We start from the raw sequence: 21,490 nt of genomic DNA, 5'->3' as shown, positions 1-21,490 counted from the left end.
TCAACATTAAGTAAACTTTATCTGTGTAATAATGTACTATGTGTGGTTAACGTTGTCCTGCCATGTCCTGCCATCTAAATTACATGGCTAACATAGCTAACCTAGCAGACTTGGTCTGAATATACTTTATATCACCGCTCGTCTCTCAGGGTGGTACATTACTTTTGAATAAGGTGTTTTTGAGCGCTAAATGTTCATCCTGTGCATCTTTTTCTCAATTTTTTCAGTTTTTCTTTTATAGATTGGAGCGAACATGCCAGAATATCTGCAGCAAACTGAGAATAAGCTTGAATATTAAGACAGATTTCATCTTCATTGTTTAATTGTTTAATTGTTTGACATTACTGAGCAATATTTTAATGATTTTTTTTGTTCATATTGCTAAGTTGTAGATAATAATGTAAAATGTAAAAAATGAAAATGAAAAACAAGCAAACAAACATATCAGACAGTAACAGGGTTAAAATGAAGCAGTGCTGGGTCACATTTCAGAGTAACTTTAATAACCCAACCTGTTGGGTTGTTCACATAATCCAGCACTGCTGGGTCACTTTAACCCAGCGTGTGTTCTGTTATGTAGTGACCCAGTTCTGGGTTACGCATATGACCTAAATCGGGTTGTTTTTAACGCAGCATTATTTTCAGTGCCAATTATTAATTTTTCAACATCAGGAAAAAAATGAGAAAACACATTTTACTGGAAATTACACAGAATCATCAAAAACTAATAGAACACTAAGTTTATTAGTATTTAATGTGTCCACCTTTTGCCTTTATTACAGCACGTGTCCCTTTTTTGAGGTCCCTGCTTTCATTTTTCAAAGAAATCTATAGGGATATTTTTCCACACCTCCAAAGTTCAGTCTTAGAAGTTGGTTGAATTTTCTGCTTCTCACGGTCCAAGTGATCCAAAACACATTCAATGATGTTGGACTGGTCAGTCCATTGTTCTGAATGCACCAGCAGCTTCTTTGCTTAATTTGCAAGTGTTCTTCTTTTCCTTTTCTCAGTAATGTCTTTTTGACAGCTACACATCCTTTCAGACCCATAGCACTGAGTTGTCTTCTCACGGTGGAAGGATGGACAGAAACACCTGTGGATGTTTTCAGATCTGAAGCAGCTTGATTTTCTCCTCTCTCTCAAAGATGAAAGCTCCGTTTATCTGATGGGCACAGTTTTGGTGGTCTTCCAGGTCTTGCGGGTGGTTGTTATTATCTCTCAAACCTCTCTGGAAACTTCTTTGTCTACTTTCCCCTTCTTCACAACTCCATGTTCTCTTGTGCACTGACCCTTCACAGAAGGACGCTGTAAGGCTTCTCTTTTTGGGTTTATGGTTTATCTACGTCCACCATTAACCCCGTCAGCAGGTAGGTCATGGAACAACATGATCCGAGCTCCATGAGTAAATGGAAAAGATGGAATCACCCTTAACGTGGGCTTGCGGGTGTGTGCGTCCATATAGGTTCTCGCCTGAAGTTAACCTAAAAACGTAGATTTAGAACTATAACAGCAAGGATTAGTGCGTCACCGAATGATTGAGAGAAATGGGGGGGTTTAACTGCGCATCTCGTGTGAGACGAAGGCTGAGCGTGTTTTCTGATGAGGCAAGAAAGAGGATCCACACACACACATGGATGCTATGCGAGGCGCCCAGTGGCTAATAAACACAGTCCTCTCCTGGGAGAACGGCAGCGAAGGCTGCCTAGAAACACATTCTATGCTTATTCTAAGTGAATATCATAAAGCAGCGTTTGATATGACAGCTTCCTGCCACTGAAACTGAGCACATCACAGCCATTACATTCTACCTTTCTGTCCATAACTCAGAATAACAACTGTATGCAAAAGTTAAGGCACCCCTGGTCAACTGATATTTAATGCTCCATTACTCTTTATTAGCTACGGTTATTGGCACCTTTTATATCTTATGTTTTTTTTTTTTAATGTTAAGCTTTGCAAATAAATAGCTATTGAGCACTAAAATCAGCAGAGAAATGCCATATTTAAGTTTGGTCCCTGTAGAGGATGTGTGGACTTATTTTTGCATAGGGAATCCAAACATGTTGCTTGACCAGAGGGCACCAAAACTTTTGCACACAACTGCATATCAAGCCAAATTAACAACAGAACTGTCAATGAACCTGAAAGCGACAGTTTGACAAAAGATCTACTTTCTCCATACCCTCCTTACACATCAGCTTACACAATTTAGTTTTTGCGCTACAAGCTAAAAAGTAATGGAAGTCTATGACCACCAATTAGCATCGTGCAAAATACACGCTGAAATCAACACACCACTCTGGCCTCAAACCGTGTCGGGTGGCTCAGTAATGTCAAATAGACTTGCTTATGCAGTTTCTGTGGCTGTAAACATACTGTTATCTCCGAAAATGGACATTACAGACAAAACCCATGCTTCAAATTAACTGCTATTGGTTCTAGATATGTCCTTTTACAGATAACCGTATGTCATAGTTTTAGAAACTACATACGGAAGTCTATTGCTTTGAAAGCTGATCCACCAAATTACAATTCGATGAGGTTCTCCAAACATAGCTGGTATTACGCACTTGTGCAAATGTATACTGATGCCTTCGACACTGAGCACTTTGACGCACGAAAGCGATGGAAGCAAACAAGTCTCTCTCGTACTTGACCTTGAGCGAGTGCCCATTTGAATCGAAGTCTCTGTCTTTTACGCACGTTAGTCCACAGGGCTGCACAGAAAACCATCATTAACATCATTCCCCCAGACTTCAAATGTCTCCCGCAGAGCAGCCTCAGCTCTAATATAATTCAGCACTGCTGTTTGTGTGTTTTCTGCCTGAACTGATTAACAGACGCTTTCCGTCAAATAAAGCAAGAGAAATGTGACTGTGATGAGTGAGAGGAAGGCGCAGCCCTCGGTCAGTGCATGTGTTGACACACGGCGTAACAGTGTAGAAGGATGCAAAAGACCAAAATGATCTTTAATCTGTTACAGATAAAAGATGCAAAGGAGCAAAATGGTCTTTACACCTAAAGGACGCAAAGAAGCCAAACTGTCTTTTAACGTTTACAGGTGCAGGATGCAAGGAAATGGTCTTTTAACAATTAAGAATGCAAAGGACTAAAATGTTCATTAAATGCTTACGGGTAAAGCATACAAATGACCAAAATGGCCTTTGAACTATTACAGCTAAAAAATGTAAAGAGTTTCTATACTTTAACAGGTAAAGGATGTAAAAAAAAATATTTTAACGTTTACAGTTACAGGGTGCAAAAGAAGGAAATGGTCTTTTAACAATTTAGGTAATGCAAAAAACTCAAATAGTCATTATGACAAAAATGATCTTTCAACTATTACAGCTAAAGGACGCAAAAGACTAAAATGTTTTTAAATTTTTACTGGTAAAGATTGTAAAAGACCAAAATGGTCTTTAACCTTTCAGAGGTTAAGAATGCTAAAGACTAAAATGGTCATTAAATGTTTACAGGTAAAACAGGCAAATTACCAATACGGTCTTTAAACTTTTTGGGTAGAGCATGCTAAGACTAAAATTGTCTTTAAACGTTCACCAGTAAAGAATGCAAATGACCAAATGGCCTTTTAATGCTTACAGCTAAAAGTTGCAAATGACCAATACGGTTTTTCAGGTAAAGATGCAGAAGACCAAAAGGATATTTAAACTTTTACATGAGAAGGTTGCAAAAGACCAAAAGTCCTTTAAACTTTTTGGCTAAATCATGCTAAAGTCTAAAATTGTCCTTAAACCTTTACAGGTGATGAATGCAAATGACCTAAAAGGTCTTTAAACATTTTGAGGTAAAGGATACAAATGACCAAAAGGGTCTTTAAAAACGTAGAGGTACAGAATAAAGTGAGTCAAATCATACATGTTGGATACAAAGGAGCCGACTGTCTTTAGACATTTACAGGTAAAGGATGCCCAAAACCCCAAATGGCCTTTAAAGGTTTTAGAAGAAAAGCATCCAATAGAGCCAAATAGGTGTTGGTACGCAAAACAACCCAATAATCTTTGCATATTTACAGGTAAAAATGCAGATGACTCAAATGGATCTTTACACATTGAAAGGTAAAGTGCGCAAAAGAACCTTTTGTCTTCAAGTGTTTACTGGTAAAGGATGCGAAGGGGCACAATGGGTTTTTACACATTTCCAAGAAAAGGAAACAAAAGACACATAACAAGTAAAGGATGCTGAGGACGCAAGTGGGGCTCGGCATGTTTACAGGTGATGGACGCAGAGCAGCCAAATGGGTCTTTATGCGTTTTGCAGGCACCTTAATGCGTAACTGGACCTTCGTTAGCATGCAGCAGATGGAGAAGTGACACAGAGACGCGTGAAAATGTATCTGAGCTCCTGAGGGGAGTGTAAAGGTGGGGGAGGAGGTGAGTGGAGGTGGGAGGAGATGGGAGGAGATGGGAGGAGGTGGGCAATCCTATTGGTCCACATAAAAGAGTTTATTCTGATGCCGGTGGGTGACAGGACGTGGGCAGCTGAAATAAAAAGAAAGAAGAGGCTGTAAGTGAGGAGGAGAGCGCAGAGCGCATGGCTGCACGGTGACTCGGTCTGGGAGACCCATCCGCTCAAGAAGACGCAAGATTTCTCCAACAAAGTCATTTAACACCCGGAGCACACGGACTGTGACAAGGTAACGCTCTGTTTCATACTGGGATTATTTTACTGTTCTGTACTTTTTGATCATAATAATAACAATAATAATAATATCAAGAACATCATAATGACTGTAGTATTTATAATAACAGGCATTGCATTAAAAGTACATGTTCTTACACTCTTGAAAAAGACAGCTCTTCAAAGGTTCTTTAGTAAAGGAAATGGTTCTATTTAGAACCATGAGTTCTATATAGAACCTTTTTATGGCAAAATGGTTCTTCTGATTGATGGATAATGTGTGTTTATGGTTCTACACACTTAAAAAAGATGGTTCTTCGAGTGTTTTTAGTAAAAAGAATTGTTCTATATAGAACCATGCACACTCAAAGAACCTTTTGCATGATTAAAGGGTTCTTTGCATCATTAAAAATGTTCTTCAGATTGATGTAGAATGTTCTGCAGATGGATTTATATAGAACCTTTTTGAAGAGGGTTCTAAATAGCACAGAAAATGTTTTTTGTCAAGCTTGTAACAATAGAAGATCCCTTTTGGGTGCTATATAGAACGATTTTCAAAAAGGTTCTGCATAGAACCATCTGTAGCACATTTATGAACATTTCCCATCAGTCTGAAGAACACTTTAATTGTGCCAAAGGTTCTTTGAGTGTGCATGGTTCTACATAGAACAATTTTCTTTGCTAAAGAACCTTTGAAGAACCTCCTTTTTTTAAGAGTGTATCTGGAACCTTTTTAAAAAAACATTCTATATAGCCCCAAAAAGGTTCTTCTATTGCTACAAACTTGACATCATAAGAATAGCAGAACCTTTTTTGGTGCTAAACAGAACTATATACAGCACAATCTGTAGAACCTTTTTACCGTACAAAAAACCATTTAAACATGAAGTGGGTCTACATAGAACTCACACTTCTAAACAGAATCATTCCCTTTACTAAAGAACCCCTGAAGAACAGTCCTTTTTAAGAGTGTGCCCTGACTTCACTTAGAGGGAAGACCAACCGAGTCAGAGTCTGAGAGGAAGAAGGAGAACTGAAGCCCTCTGTTCTGCTCCTCTCGTGTTTGTCTCTGACTGCAGGAGCTCCGGTGGAGAATGGAGTGGTATGTGCTGGTGCTGGTGCTGAGTTTGCCGTCTCTGTCCCAGGCTGGTTGCTCTGAGCAGTGTCTCAGATGCGTTCAACAGATTTCAGATCAAAACTCTCAAATCTCAGAGCTGAACTCGCCGCTCAGTCGCCTGGTAAGCCTGCGTTTTGTGTTGACACCCACCTGTAGCTCACCCTCTCCCTTCTCTTCAGAGACCACGGACTGTCCGAGATGAGAAAAGCGTATGAGGAATTTGAGGATTAGCCTTAGACATTTTCTATATTCATTCATCTATTTATGTATTCATTCATTCATGCAAGCAAGCCTACAAGGTCATTTACTGCACAGCATCTGTGACTGCAGTCAGTCGTAGAGCGTTTCAGCACCGCGGACAGCGCAGCTCAGTGCCCTACTTCACATTTCTGTCCTTGAAACCACTGATTAAGGCGATCCGCACGTTTCACCACTGCCAGCTCAAAGAAATTCTTTCCAAACGTGCTTATTTATGTAAATATGTTAATTAAAATCACCCCATTATGGTTAGAATATTCCATTAGAACCATTAGGTTTCAAATCTGATCAGAGAAACCCATTAAACCAGTAAACTGCTGTCAGTCACAGCTCACCTGTTAAACCATCAGAATCCTTTACACTGTCATAACAAACTACACTACCAGGAACCACAGAGAACCTTTAACAGGTCCTGATTTGGTTATTTATTTTTGGTTTATTTTGTTTTTGTTTATTTAGTAAAGAAAATGCTTCTTTATAGCATCCAAAAGGGTTTTTCTGTTGTTACCATGTCAGGCTTTCAACAATAGCAGAACCCTTTTTGGTGCTATAGAGAACCGTTTTCTAAAAGGTTCTATATAAAACCATCCACAGCACATTCTCCATCAATCTGAAGAACGCTTTCAGGATGCAAAGAACCCTTTACTCGGAGTGTTCATGGTTCTATATAGAACCGTTTTCTTTACTAAAGAACCCTTGAAGAACCATCCTTTTTAAGAGTGTAGTTAAAAACTAATTCCTGTTTTTTTTCAGACATTCCCATCCAAAGCAAAGAAGATATATGCCCAAAAATATCTTCTTTGCTTTGTTGGATTTTGGTTAAAATAGTTTAAAAGTAATTTCCATCCGTCCACACAAAGGCATAATAATAAAGGCTCAACATCACTAAACAGCTACTAGCCTCCACTCTCTTAAAAAAAGATGGTTCTTCAAGGGTTCTTTAGTAAAGGCAATGGTTTTATTTAGAACCATAAGTTTATACAGAATAATTTGTATGCTTAAATGGTTCTTTGCATGGTGAAATTGTTCTTCAGATTGATGGGGAATGTGTTGTATATCGTTCTATATAGAACCTCTTTGAAAATGGTTCTATATAGCACCAAACAGGGGTCTTCTATTGTTACCAGCATGACATTGTAACAGTAGAGGAACACTTTTGGTGCTGTATAGAACCTATTAAGCATGAAATGGTTCTATATAGAATTCATGGTTCTACATAGAGCCACTGAAGAACCCTCTTTAAGAGCGTACAGCGGGGCCACAACATTTCACACCAGAAGTAAAACATTTCCTCGCAGAAGCCTCTTTAAGTGATGTTAAAAGTGAGGGGAAGTTTTGAACTACAAACATGGCGGAGACTCGAGTTTTTTGTTTTTGTTTTTGTTTTTCTGCTACGTGACTAAAGCAGGAGGAAGTCGGGGAGCCGAACGTCCTGTTCATTATTTATTAGCCTCTCTATCAGCGCGTTTCTTCAGCGCCGCAGCGGGGAATTCTCGATAACTACATGCGCAATGCATGCTGGGTGTTGTAGTGCACTGAGAACACTGGTCGAAAACGCCAAAACAATTCGGCGTCGCGAGTTCTGTCAGATCGCTGAAGCTGACGGGCGCAACGCTGCGCTGCACGACAAACAGCACAACAGATGCTGGCTTTAGGTCGAGGCGACCCCTCACAAAGGCAGAATATTAAAGGGCAAGTCCACTGATTTTTCCACATTTCTGCATAAGTAGATGGTTGAGATGTAAACAGAGTCATTCAGAGTAGTTTGGTGTCAGAATCGTTCACAGTGGTGGTGATAGGAACCAGACGTCCACCTCTAAAAGCTCCCTCACAGAAAGTTATTACATTAAGTGGTTATGATTCCGTTCCTTACTGACCGAGACACTGTTTTGCGATCAGGTTTTGGCTTAAAACATATTTTGTTTAATCCATTCATGGAGGAGGGATACATGCTGGGCGCTGTGAGGCAAAACAAGACACGCGTAGGTTCACTGGTGGCTTTATGAAGCAAATAAAATGTGTGTTGTAGACATTGTGACCCCTGGTTCCTATCACCACCACTGTAAAGCAATCTGAGTCTACAATGAACCGTTTCGCATCAAACTACTCTGAACGACAATGACTTTACACCGCAACGACTGAACCATGCAGAAATTTTGAAAAGTCGGTGGAGTTCCCCTCCAAATACGTTGTTGGTGAAGTTTTGCAATGAACCATTTCACATCAAACCATTCTGAGTGACTTTGTTTACATCTCAACGACTGAACTATGCAGAAATTTTGAAAAACCGGTGGAGTTCCCCTTTAAATACTTTGTTAGTAAATCTCTTCAATGAACCATTTCACATCAAACCACTCTGAGTGACTGTTTACTTCTCAACGATTGAACTATGCAGAAATTTTGAAAAGTCGGTGGAGTTCCCCTTTAAACAAAGCTGCTCTCCCCCCCTGATTTCTGTGCAGGCTTGTGCTGCGGAGTGTGAAGGAGCTCTCCAGCCGGAGGAGTGCGAGGAGGCTCTGCAGGTCCTCTCAGACGACCTGAAGGAGACCAGGCCGGGAGGAGAGGCGGAGGAGGAGGGCGAGGAAGAGGAGGACGAAGATGAAGACGCGGAGCTGAACTTGGTGAAGCGCTACGGAGGGTTCATCAAGAGAATCGAGAAGAACAAGAACAAGCTGTGGCCGTGGAGGGAGAACGGCGTGCAGAAAGGGCTGACAGAGGAGCAGCAGAGGGAGCCGCTCTTAAAGCTGCTGCTGAGAAACAACCTCGACAAGGGAGATTACGGGCGGCTGGAGAAGCGCTACGGCGGCTTCAGGAGGAAATTCGGGCCGAAGAGGAGGAGCGGCGGCCCGCCGCTGGACGAGGAGGCCAGCCAGGAGCAGCAGCAGGAGCTCCAGAAGAGGTACGGCGGCTTCATGAGGAGAATCCGCCCCAAGTTAAAGTGGGACAACCAGAAGAGATACGGGGGCTTTTTACGGCGCCATTTCAAAATCTCAGTCAGATCCGAGGAGGAGCCGCCTTCGCTCCAAGACCAGTTTGGGCTCTTAAAGTGAAGTCGATGTGAACACAAACTCACACTGCCCCCCCCTAAAAAGAACTCATAGCGTCCCAAAACCTCGCTGCTAACATGGAGCCAACCCCCCTCATATCCTCTGTACAGTCCTGTTGTTGTTAGCAAACAATACGAGGCTGAAGTCGGCCTCTCGGTCGAACATTCCGTTCCACCTTAAATTTAAGGTGGAACGGAAAGTTCGACCGAGAGGCCGACTTCAGTAACGTTAGGCTACACGCTGCAGTCAGTGCTTGTTTAAAACTCAATAAAAGGGCGAGCTTTGTTTGCCGAAACTCGCAACGTAAAGATGTTTTTTTTGAGTCAGTCACATTTTTAAAACTATTATTGTATTAAACGTTGACATAAACAGTCTCCATGGTAACAAGAGCGGCGCTTTTTTCGTGCCGCTGCCGCTTGAGTTTTTCAGTTTGGTCCAACAGCGCCGCCCAGCGTCCGAGACCGGGAAACGCAACTGCAACATGCATTTAAACTAAACCTGCTCTCAGTGATCTCATATTTATTTGCTACAGAACAATAAAGCTTCACGTTTTAATAGGACGTGCGTTGTAAAATGTTATTTTTAGAGTGGTCTAGTTGATATTAATGTCGCAGTAGTGCGGTGTCTAAACTGTTATTGGGTGTTCAGTTTATAAAAATGCACAAATTAAAATACTCAAAATAGTCGCACTGAATAAGATTTCTGGGGTGGATTTTCTAGGGTTAGTGGATAATTATTTTGCTATTTCACGGTTTTAGGTGTTGTGTGGTGTTTAAACAGTTATTTAATAGTGAGTACTGAGTGTTTTGTTTGGACACCAACATGTAAAAAAGTGCAAATCTCCACATTTGCTTAAAAATACAGGACAACTTGTTACCGAGCGTCAGAAGTGGGTGCAAAGTTTTGGGCATTAACCAGATTTGATATGGGAATTCATTTTTGAGGCAGATTTTAGTGTGATGACATCACCATAAAGCATTTTTAGTTAATAAAAACAAGACCAGAACACTGAAAAATGCTACTACCTCAGTTTTAGTGCTCACACTTCCGCACTTGAAAAATTAGATGGCAAAAAAGTCTTGATATAAAGCAGAAGCAGAAAAAAAAACATTAAAAAACCTTGACATGATGCTATTAAAAGCTGGAATAATCAACTAGAATTCACCATAATTATAGCCGGGCACAGTTTGAGCAGTGGAATTTGAACAATTGTTTAACTATATATAATAAACATAAATAAAAAGTTGAACATGTACTCAAGCTGACTATGAACAATTAAAAAGTAACTACTAAAAAAATACTAAAAATACATAGTGTACCACAACCAAGACCAGCCCAGAATCAAACTGAAATACTGAGCGTCCTCCCATAAGCCCTCATTCTCCTGGTTATAAAATAAGAGTATCAGGACCTGCCTTACAATCAGGCAGTGATTCTCCTCAAATTGACAATACACACCTACACACAGCCTGCTGTTTTCACCTACAGTGGTTTGCTGATGTAAGAAGATTAAGATTAGAATTCAGGGAATGAATTAGAGGGAAAAAAGCGATGTATAATGTCTTGCAGTCCCACTATTTTTTTCACAGCCATTTTTTTAGATTGCAGACTGAAATGCTTGATTTTGCTGCAGCATTTTTAGAAAATCTGCAGCAAGAGTTTTACTTTTTTTGTAAAAATAAAAATGGGCTTGCAAAGAAGAAATTTGAGACTGAAGTCTGATATTGAATTTGTTTAAATGTAGCCTAATTTGTCAAAATAAGTGAACCTCTGAAAACCAAGAACAGATTCAAGATATAAAAACATGACAGGTTTTAGTCCCTAAGAGTTTTATATCAAAATGATGTCATGTAAATTCGCTACAACCATAAATCCACATGTACACTCACTAAAGAACCGCAGGAATATTCAGGAAATCTGAGACTCTGAAGTAATATGAACGCAGTTACAGCACACAAAAGGCACAGAACAGCGTCACACAGACGTGCAGAATCACGATAGTTGTGGCCACCTTAGCTTTGATATCAGAAGTGTACGCTGTATCTGGCTTCCAGGCCCAGAGCACAGCAGCTGCACACTTCACTCTGAAAGCAATTCACATGTTTATCGCAGAAAATGTACCGTGATCAGACAAGCTCTGGCAGATACAGTCAGTCAGCTTGAATCGGCGTGAATTCTTGAATTCCCGGAGGGTCTGATCTTTTTAATTTTGCCTTTTCACACCTGCAGTGAAAGAAAAAGGCTTTAGGCGAGATTCACAGAGCATCACGTCCCCAAAATGAACTGAAACTGGACCACAACTAAGAGCATTGTGTGCCTTGACTTTTCATGATGTTCCTTTATGAGAGGAAATCGATCAAACAATTTTATACCATCAATAACTCAAAATGTACAAGGCACAGCCAGCAGAGTGGCACCTCCTTTTATGTTAAACAATATTAACAGGTGTTTACACAAGAACACTGTGCACAGCAGATCATCTCAGAAGACGTTTCTGTAGCTTTTGAATCTGACATAAACAAATGGGCTCAATGTCATTGTGAAAAATATGTTTGTAAGAAAACATTATATTGGCAGATCCAAGAGCGCAACTCTCCTCTCGCTCTCTCTGGGTCGGTCGACTGGTCCTCACTCCTCTCCCCTCATCACTTACGTGGTGCTAGCCAGTGCAGGCGTCTGTTAGCAGTTAGCATTCACCTCCAAGAACGTTAAGCTGTCCAATGAATTTATGTTTGCAGCAGTTTGAAAAGCTTTGCTGGCGCTTCATGTGATTCTGAGGATACACAAGTGGTCATGTTTCCAGCTTAGGAACATCGGGGGATGGAGAAACTAACTAGCAGGCGGAGCTGGCAGTGACTTCATTGGGACAAAAATGAGAAAGAAAGCTCTGTGGGGTCCAAAAGTCTGAGACCACTAGAGAGAAGGCTTTTATTTTGCATTTCTTTATGATTTCATAGAAATTATTACAAATTCTATTATCAGAGTAACAGTTTGAACGAAAAGGACAAATTTAACATGAACGGAAACGGAAAGGAAATTTTAACATGAACTTCAGAATTTCTTAGTATTTGATATGTATAGATTATTTATGTACTTTTGGTACGAAGGGTCAATTTCAGAAATTGCTTAAATTTGAATGGTGACCTAGAAATTGTCACATATGTCAAATATCTTGAATATTTCTTCATTTTACTCATCATAACTTTATTTTTTTTTTCTAAAATATTCTGTTTATTTGCAAGATGGTCTTAGACTTCTGAACCCCACTGTATATATACTGTATATCGCTGTTGTCAGAAGAAAACCTTGTATCTCCAAAATGGTAACTTTACAGTAAAAGGAAAAAACTACTTTACTTTTAATGTAAGTCAGTGGAATTAGACGTTATTACCAAGTCATTTTCAGCCGTTTCTTTTGGTCCATTCTTCATGAAATTTACACACAATATAAACGGCAAGAGGCATTTTCAAATTATGAAAATTATGGAAAAAACTGAAAAACGACAAAAATGGAGATATGGGTTTTCTTCCGACAGCAGCGATATATGTACAATCAATAAAAAAGTTTGGTTTTGATCCATTCACATGAAATACAATCTAAAGTGCAGCTGTTTTTTTTAAAAAAGCATTTTAAACAAAGAGTTTATTTGGGAACAAAAACATTCCAGAAACAATGACGGACTGTGCAGACTGACGAGTTCAAGTTTGTTAGAAGCGCTTTCATAGAATCGTTTTATCAGTCCCAGCAAACTGTAAGCAGTGTGAGATTTCTTCTATATCTGCATCTCAATGTTCTCAATGTTACACTAAAAAACATTTTCTCATTATGGATATTGATTCTTCTTAGTTGGAATATCACCTCTACTTTAACGGACTCTCACTGCTTGTCTCCGGGCTGCTCTTCTGAGTTCTCTGCTGTCTCTTCTGCTTGAGCCCCTACAGTCTCTACTGCAGCTGCACTCACAGGCAGCGCCACTACAGTGCTGCCTGCAGCTCCCCCTGCTGGTGCGGCCAGGTTCTGCAGCGTAGGCAGAGTGACCAGCTGAAAGGGGCTGACCACTTTAACAATGGCAGGTCCCCCTGGCCCCTCCTGAACCGCAGCGGAGCTCAGGACAGTCAGGTTGGAGTCAGGCTGCAGTTCTGTCCCACCTGGGGACGTTAGCACTGTGTAGCCACCGAACAGGGGCGTCTGTGCTGGGACAGGGGTCCCGACGGCTGACAGGATTTTATCCAGAGGGAATCCTGTGAGCTGAGTGACGGGCAGAGTAAACTGGGTGGGCAGAGCTGCTGTGACAGAGGCGGGGCCAGAGACAGCCCGGGTCAGGCGGGGTCGTTTGGAAGACGGCGGCGTGGCCACGGGGGTCAGGGTCATGAGGACGTTGTTGAGGTGCTGAGATTTGCTCTTCAGTTCCTTCGCACGTTTGCGGTGCTCATCGCACTGCTGCTCCAGAGCTACAAGGACCAGCACACATACATCCAAACACAGACAGACATTCACATTCATACATAGACATAAAGACAATAATCAAGTAGAATTCCAAGCCTTGTTATTATAAAAACACACTACAAGTATAATTACGGATTTCTGTTCGTTTTTGAGGTCTCTCAGTTTTGGCACTATGGAAACGTCCTACAGAAAGAGGTTACTGCTATTTTACTATGTTCTTTTCATGCTACTGTCGCAGAGATGACATAAGCAGACAAAAGAACAAGGTGTTAATAATGACATTCTCAAAAGTTAACAAGCACGCTATTCTTAAATAAACACGAAAACAGCCACTTGTAATATCTGCAGCAGCAGTTTCAATTATTTTGTCAAAACATGGTTAAAGGTTTGTGAAGGGTTTTATGGCCACAATGATCTAAAAAAGCATGTTGGCCTCGACAATGCGCGTCCATGAATTTTGGGGGTTGGAGCTTCTGAGGGAGCACTGAAGGGAGGGGTGCATTTGTTTTGGTGTTGAGTTCAAATATCAACAATTGTTTTCCCAGAATCGTATAGTGCCCCTTTCAAGGTGTGTCAAACAGTGCACTTGGTAAAAATGAAGGGGTAGAATTTTAAAATTAATTAGCAGTTTTAAAATATATTACATAAACATGGTTTTACTACCTTTAATGTAGCCTTCTTGAAAAGCACACACTGTAATATCTTAATAAATACAAATGGATAAGGGGATCTGATCTGCATTGTCAGATAATCAATTTTAAAGAGAGTCGGATTGGGATAGGGGTCAAATAATGGATTAGGACATTCTTAAATATAATTAAGGAATTCTCATCATATAATACTCGCCAACTAAGCTCCGGGTGTACTGTTCCCTGCAGCGATCCATTTCGCTCTTGTGGCTGGCCAGAACCTTCTTCACCAGATCCAGCATGCCCAAAGTTCTGCACAATGTTGTTGAGCAAAGCAGCATCTATGAAGGACAGAAAACAAGGGATTAAGTTAAAAAAAGGCTCAGACAATGGTGCATTTGTAGCACACAAGTCCCAACTGCACAAGCTTATTTTCTCAACATTTCTGTAAGTAACATGTTCGAAAAAAGAGAGAGCAGTGACTAAGGAGGTGAAGCCCACTGACCTTTGACCTGCAGTGGGGATTCTTGGATACGTTCATGCATGCCTTTGAGGATTTCCTCAATCTCTTTCTGCAGATCCTCCATGATGTCATCCAGCAACCCCATGTCCTTCAGACCTCTCCAGAATGTCATGGTGTCCTCTGAGAAACGAAAGAAGCTGAGAGCTTATGGGATCTTTCCATCTCATAAAGTTATTGTTCTAGATGTGCTCAGTAAAGGCTTTTCTAATCACTGTCCTTTTCTTGACATTATCGGTTTAAACCAGTCGAATCCGAGATGAAAGTTCAACTCAAAAAAACAACCAGAACACCTAAACTGTGTAATCCAAAAATCTAAGTATTTACCTTAAAGAGGATCAATTATTTAGTAACCCTTTACACGTGAAAGTAATTTCATAAAATAAATATCAGATATATAAATCTAAATAAAAATATGATTTTAATAAAACTAATATTATTGCAATAACTATTATTTATTATACCTTGGCTCATATCCAAATATCCTAGTGCAAAATCACACTCACCCCCTATAGCCGTAACCCATTCTGTACTGTCATCTTCTGTAGAGAATGTAGCTGGAGATCCATTGACTGCAACAGCACAAAACACAGTACAATTAGCAATATCTAAATACATGTTCACAGTTTAGTTTTAAATAATGCTACTGTGAATACCTCAGCATTTAACTCTATTGTTTTAAGCTATATGAAACACTATTATGCAAGAGACAATGAACTAGACTGCCTTTACACAGAGACAATGAACTAGACTGCCTTTACACAGAGACAATGAACTAGACTGCCTTTTTTTTTATTACTGTGTAGTCAACAGTAAGGACGGTTTCTTAGAGACGTGAAAGAGCTCATAGTAATTTATATACATTAAGCTAATGAGGATCCTGCCACATTACCATCAGCTGAAGACGGTGTTGCTGGCACAGTCTCGGTGGACTGCTGGCTGCTGAGAGACGCTCGCGTCCCCACCAGGTCGATCTTTGTGCTGCGACAGGTGTTGGAGCACAGCTTGGAGTGCTGGTAGAAGTCAAGCTCCCCGGAGTCCATGATCTTCCTGCAGGTCAGCCAAGAGAAGGAGTCAACAGTGAAACCAGGAAAGCAAAACAGTTCTGCTAAATAATCTGACACACCCAGCAAAAGACATATATTACAATGAACTGCTGCACCTGGATACTATAAACAAAATGAAATATAAAAGACAGCTAGGGGTGGGCAATATGGTAAAATATAATATCACATAATATCATAATAACACAAAACATTTTCTCAATACGACATGAAATCACAATATTTAGTGTTTCTTAAGTTGGATAAGCTGGAACTGACAAGTAGTGCCACATCAAAAAAGAAAAAAAGATCAAAAACCTTTTTTGGATTTATCAAATACATTACTAAAAATATACTTAGAAACACAGAAAAGCAATGTCACAGTGGGTCAGGATCACTGTGTACTGGTAAAGGCTATTTATCACCCAGTCAAAGATTCATCATGTTTTATGATAGATTTCTCTTTCTCCTTACTAGAGTCCAACCAATATATTATTTGGCTGATAAAATCAGCCAATATAAAGGTTGCATAGAGATATATTAATGCTCAGCATCTGAGAAAAACTTGGTGATAAAACACTTATAATGTCTCTTTAAATGTAATATAAGAAAAACACATTGAGGAATTTGCCCTTGTTTGAGAGTTCAATTTATTTTTGTGTTTTAATGTTATGCTTTAATGTTTAGTTATGAGGTTATTTATAAGTGGATTGTTGTTTTTCATTTATATTATTCAAGTTTATACTGTTTATTTAAGTACAAAATTTGATGATGAGCCACAGTCATAACTGAAAAATCACCCTATCGCTCAGTAAAGCATCAGTAAACTAAAACCACTGGAGTATGTTTAAATTTTAGCCATATAAAATGACATCAGCCGATCATTAGTTATCAGAATTCGGTTTAAGGAGATATAAAATTTTTGCTGACAAAATTTTCTCCTCAGTTGAGCCCTACTATTTACCTAGTTAAAAGACAGAAATATACTGGAAACACAGGTGAAAGCATTGATGGTGCACCAAAATATTAAACTAACAAACATCTTGGGCAGCACCTACCACAAGTATGCTTTGCTGGATACACACAAAAGAATACCCACGTCACACACAATATAGAGTGAAATGAAACCATCTTCTGACGCCTATAACTTATCGACAGAGTCACATACCTTAACATGGTCCCGTTGAGGCGAATCGCCCTCTTCCAGTCTTTCAGAGTGGATTTTCCAGCCAGGTAGACAAACTCTTTTGGACTGATCAGGTGATCATTGAACTGTAACACAAAGCATTACAGCCAGTGAGACTGCTTTATTCAGCTCAGTATGGTCCCACATCCTGACACAGAATAGCAATTTCAGGGGTCATACTCACCAGTCATCTTCATATAACAAGAAAAAACTGTCTTATTTGTCCAAAGCAACTGCTCACCCAAACAGTTTGTTATCCACTATGACAGAAACTGGATTTTTTTTTTGCTAAGGGCTTGTGCTGTTTCACAGTTTTTCTCAGACAACAGAATAATCAAGATTCAGTTTTAATTGAAGCCATACAGATGTTTGTCTTGTAGAACCATACTGAATGATACTGAAGCTGCTTTTTGTCTTGAACACAACACGCTGTTTCTTCTGTACACTTTAACATCCTCTCCTGATCTGTCACAGTTCGCTCAGTGGTTAGAGATCAAAAAAGTGAAAAGTCTTAATTTACCTGTACACATTTGACATTGATGCCAGGGCAGACAAATTTTTTCCACACAAGGTCAGCCTTGCTGTCACCACAGGTTATTTGGTATAGAATGTCAGCCTCCACATCCACGTCTTCTGAAAGCTTCACTGCAGGAGGGATTACACCAGATGACTCAAGACAATCTCCATATTGTGGGCTTAACTATTGTTTTCAAACATTCAGCGTTTTTTTTTTTGGCCTCTGCTATGTTTTCAGCATCGTATTTGTCGCTGTCAAAGAGCTGAGAGAGCTTTGTTTAAAAACAAGTCCTACCAAGAACTGCCTCCTTAGACAGGGAGATGGTGGTGGGACTGGATTCAGACTCCAAGCTCTGCTCTATAATGTCCACCCTGCACAGGCAAACACAGCCACGAACGATTTAGCTAAACGGAGATTAAAGGGACCCAAGTATTGTCAGTGTAATAATGATTCAATCCAGCATCAAAAAGACAACTTAATGACAGCCATTCTCAGAATGCTTGATACGACAAAGCAGTACTGAACAGGGGCTGGCTGCACCAGCTGTATATAAGTTCAGACGTAGGTTAGTTGTTATGCAAGTGTTTATTAAGTTCGGTTTATGTGTTAGTAAATCAAAACAGGTTCCACCACATGAACTATTCTTTACAGAGAGCTTAGCGTCTACTTAATATTTACATCTCCACCTAAACAAGCGTGTTAGAAAAACCAACAGAAACCAAACAGATGGCACAACCTACAAAACATGACTTGATGTTTTTGGTTAACTACATTAAAATACATATGTGCTGTTTTAACATCAAACATTAATTTATCCATAGCTCCAATTCAGTGAGACGCATCAGCTGCCCAAACGTCCAAACTGCTGTTGTGACAGTTAACTGACAGCTAAACAAAAGTTTGAACACCCCAGTCAAATCACGTTTTGTTGATTTTCGAGGTGAAAGTAAGTTTACACATCCACTACAGGGAACAAACATTATTGTGACATATTTCTGCTAATTTTAGTGGACAATTTCTTTTTATGTGTTATTTAAAATGTACCGTATCTTTTGAACAGGACACATTTTATGTTTTTTCCCCTCTCAGTATGTTAAATTCAGCAAATAAACAGTAATTGTGTATTACAGTGTGCAAAAGTGTGTTCTCTCTACCATTTCACTTAGAAAATCGACAAACTGTGTCATTCGCCCAGGGGTTCCCAAACTTTTGCATAAGATTGTGCAGGTGTGGAGGTGGGAAATGCTCATCTAGACATCAGTACTGTTGGTCTCTCATCCAGCTATCGAGTTTTGCTCGACAATAGATGAGAGTGCTGGAAGGGGGATGTGAAAATGATGTGACGACTGGTATACGGTGACAATGAAACCTGATATGGTTTACAGGCAGGCAAAAGAGATTACATTTAGATAGAAGGCTGTGGGAAAACATTAATAAAAACAAGAACAACACAAGACAAGATTTAATATGATAAGTGACAAAAGACCAAGTTAAAGCCTTATGGTTTGATGAATTTGTGTGATAATGTGATCTACACATTAATGGGTTAACGTGTGTCTCTTACTCTGCCTGTTCCAGGGCTGCGGTCTCCAGCATGTTCTTCACCTCTTCTCCCGAAGAACTCGGGTCTGAGCCGTCCGGTGTCGTCACCACCACCACCTCCTCCACGTGGACGTTCACCTCGGAGGATGAGGCCATGGGTGCGGCCGCATGTACACTGGGCCTTTACCTCTCTCTCTCGCTGTCAGGAGCCAAAAGGGGAGATGTAGATTTTCCCTGAGGAAGAACATACAGAGAGTCACTGTGTGCAGAGAGATTAGTTAGGAAGCAGAGAGTTTTAACTGGACAGACTGGGAGCAGTAAGTGGAGGCAGGCTTTGCTGTCAAAGATGACAAGCCAGTATAAAACTGGAGAAAAAAATAGTAATACACAACAGATATTGATCTTGCAATAATTCATTAAGAGGAAGTGACTTCATATATTCTCATTCAATCCAAAACAAAAGAATCAATTAGGCTACATATTTTATGTACACAATACAGAAGTTGTTCACATGTTCCATGTCTGTCAAAATACAAATCCTGTTTGGACTGAAAGAAAGGGATAGTCAATGCAGTGTTACACTGTATAATAATGTTTGTTTATACATTTAGAGAGACACCGCTGGTTCTTAAAAGTTATAGTGATTTCTTGGCTACTAAGACAATAATATTACATACATATTTAAGAAAATGCTATGTTTACATCTGTAGTTCCAGACAAAAGATATCTCTGATGAAAATAAGAATTTAACTGGAAGCATTAGGATTAAAACCTGATGGTTTTGCTTTCTAATCAGAATTGGCTTAATGCTTACCATTACAGACCACTGGTTTCCCGTAGGACACCTTTAGATCCCATTAGCAAACCAGCAAATGCATCTGGAATCAGTCCCAGAACACCTGTTACACCATTAAAACCCTTTACACTGTGATATTAACCCATCAGGAAAAAACAAAAATACCACTACTGACTGTTGGATACCACCAGGAACAAAAGAGAGACTTTTAATGGTTTCTGATTTTTTTCAGCAGAGAAGTAATGCCTTCCCAATGTATGTAAAGTTATCTAACGTGGTTGCTAGAGACATTACTCCTGTATCATCAGCCAGTCAGACAGCCTCTCCTAAAACCAGAGACTTACCAGGTCAGTATTATTAATCCTAAACCCAGACACTACAGCAGCGAATCACACTGCAGTTTAGTTTAAAACTGGGCATAACGCCTGAACAGGAAACTGGCTCATACCGTGTAACACACAGCTTTTGTTAGCATGCTGGCTTATAAATCTGGCGTGTCTAAACTCTAAAGTTTGCCAAATTTGATTGTTTTTTAGCTCGTAAACAGGCAGAAAGCTGAGGAGCAGCAGAGTCAGTAACGGACCGTTTACCCCAGCGAGGCTCCAGGCTTTAGCAAAGAGCTAACTAAAGAGAAAAAACGGCAAATTCATGGGTTTAACCAACAACAGACAACACCTGTGTGGACACAGACTTACTAATTATCCAAAAACGCAAAGTTTCTGCATTATATCCTCCTCTGAGTCTGATATATATGAAGCAGTTTACCTGAACAACTTGAGTTTGTTTAGGAAGCGCGTAACCGGTTGACAGTACTACGCATGCGCAGTAATTCAACGAGCGTGACGTATGTGTTGTGTTTCTGCTACACGCTGAGGGATCAGTCCTGGACCTGGAGATCTACCAGCCAGCAGAGTTTAGCTCCAGCCCTAATCTACTGCACCTGATTCAGGTAATGAAGACTTTCAGGAGCATCTCACTATTACAGCGAGGTGTGTTGGACCTGAAGTGTCCAGGGTGGTAGATCTTCAGGACCAGCACTGAGCACCCCCAGGCTGAACCACATATGGGCTAAACCAGTGTTTCTCAGTCCTGGTTCTGGAGGCCCACTGGCCTGCACATTTTAGAGCTTTTCTTGCCACTTTAAATCAATACTGCGCTGTGTATGAGCGGATTAGTTGGATCAGCCATGTTGGCAACAGGAAAAATACTAAAAAGTGCAGGCCAGTGGGCCTCCAGGACCAGGACTGAGAAACACTGGGCTAAACCATAGATACAGGCTAAACTAGTGTTCCTCAAATCTGGTCTTGGAGGCCCACTGTCCTGCACATTGTAGTGTTTTCCCAGCTCCCAACACACCTGATGTAACTCATCGGCCCATTAGCAGTTAATGTAGGTGTGTTAAAGCAGGAAACGTGCTAAAAAGTGCAGGGCAGTGAGCCTACAGGGCCAGTTTTGAGGAACACTGGCAGGCCATACCACTCACATTCCTTACAATCTGATGTGATGTAAAAAAAAAAAAGAATGGTTAAAGACTCACTCTGGCCAACACAAAAAAATGACCCATCTCTACATTTGATTGTAAACATGCTCACTCACATCCTACTCTAGCCTCAAGTGAGATTTCCCACGCTGCTGAAAAAATGGTGACCAATAACAACTAATAGTATTTTGTGTTTTCCAGATGGGTTGATATCAGTGTACAGGGTTCTAATGGTTTAACAGTCTGATTCCAGATGGATCTGATGGTTTCC

The 21,490-nt window shown here is 40.2% G+C and overlaps 2 protein-coding genes across 3 annotated transcripts; one reads left to right on the top strand and one right to left on the bottom strand.

Annotated features, from left to right (window-relative positions):
* Positions 1-4,384: 4,384 nt before the first annotated feature.
* pdyn (prodynorphin) lies at positions 4,385-9,223 on the top strand. 2 transcript variants are annotated; one of them, XM_036591520.1, is made up of 3 exons: positions 4,385-4,654; positions 5,629-5,876; positions 8,476-9,223. In XM_036591520.1, the coding sequence occupies exons 2-3, from the start codon at positions 5,733-5,735 to the stop codon at positions 9,061-9,063; spliced, it is 732 nt and encodes a 243-aa protein (XP_036447413.1). In that variant the 5' UTR covers positions 4,385-4,654; positions 5,629-5,732; the 3' UTR covers positions 9,064-9,223. The 2 variants fall into 2 exon arrangements, with proteins under 2 accessions (XP_036447413.1, XP_036447412.1); XM_036591519.1 differs by having other exon boundaries at positions 4,389-4,654; positions 5,718-5,876.
* Positions 9,224-12,483: 3,260 nt separating this feature from the next.
* gmeb2 (glucocorticoid modulatory element binding protein 2) lies at positions 12,484-20,547 on the bottom strand. Its single transcript, XM_036592131.1, is given in 11 exon segments — positions 12,484-13,511; positions 14,353-14,440; positions 14,442-14,476; positions 14,641-14,778; positions 15,162-15,227; positions 15,548-15,705; positions 16,867-16,970; positions 17,405-17,529; positions 17,696-17,772; positions 18,966-19,177; positions 20,435-20,547. Coding segments are annotated over 10 exon segments (1,500 nt in total). The 5' UTR covers positions 19,100-19,177; positions 20,435-20,547; the 3' UTR covers positions 12,484-12,936.
* Positions 20,548-21,490: the final 943 nt, after the last annotated feature.

Source organism: Colossoma macropomum, unplaced genomic scaffold (assembly GCF_904425465.1).
Source record: "Colossoma macropomum unplaced genomic scaffold, Colossoma_macropomum, whole genome shotgun sequence".
NCBI classification, from domain to species: Eukaryota; Metazoa; Chordata; class Actinopteri; order Characiformes; family Serrasalmidae; genus Colossoma; species Colossoma macropomum.
The sequence above is the reverse complement of the archived record's forward strand: the minus strand, read 5'-3'. Positions and strand labels throughout refer to the sequence as shown.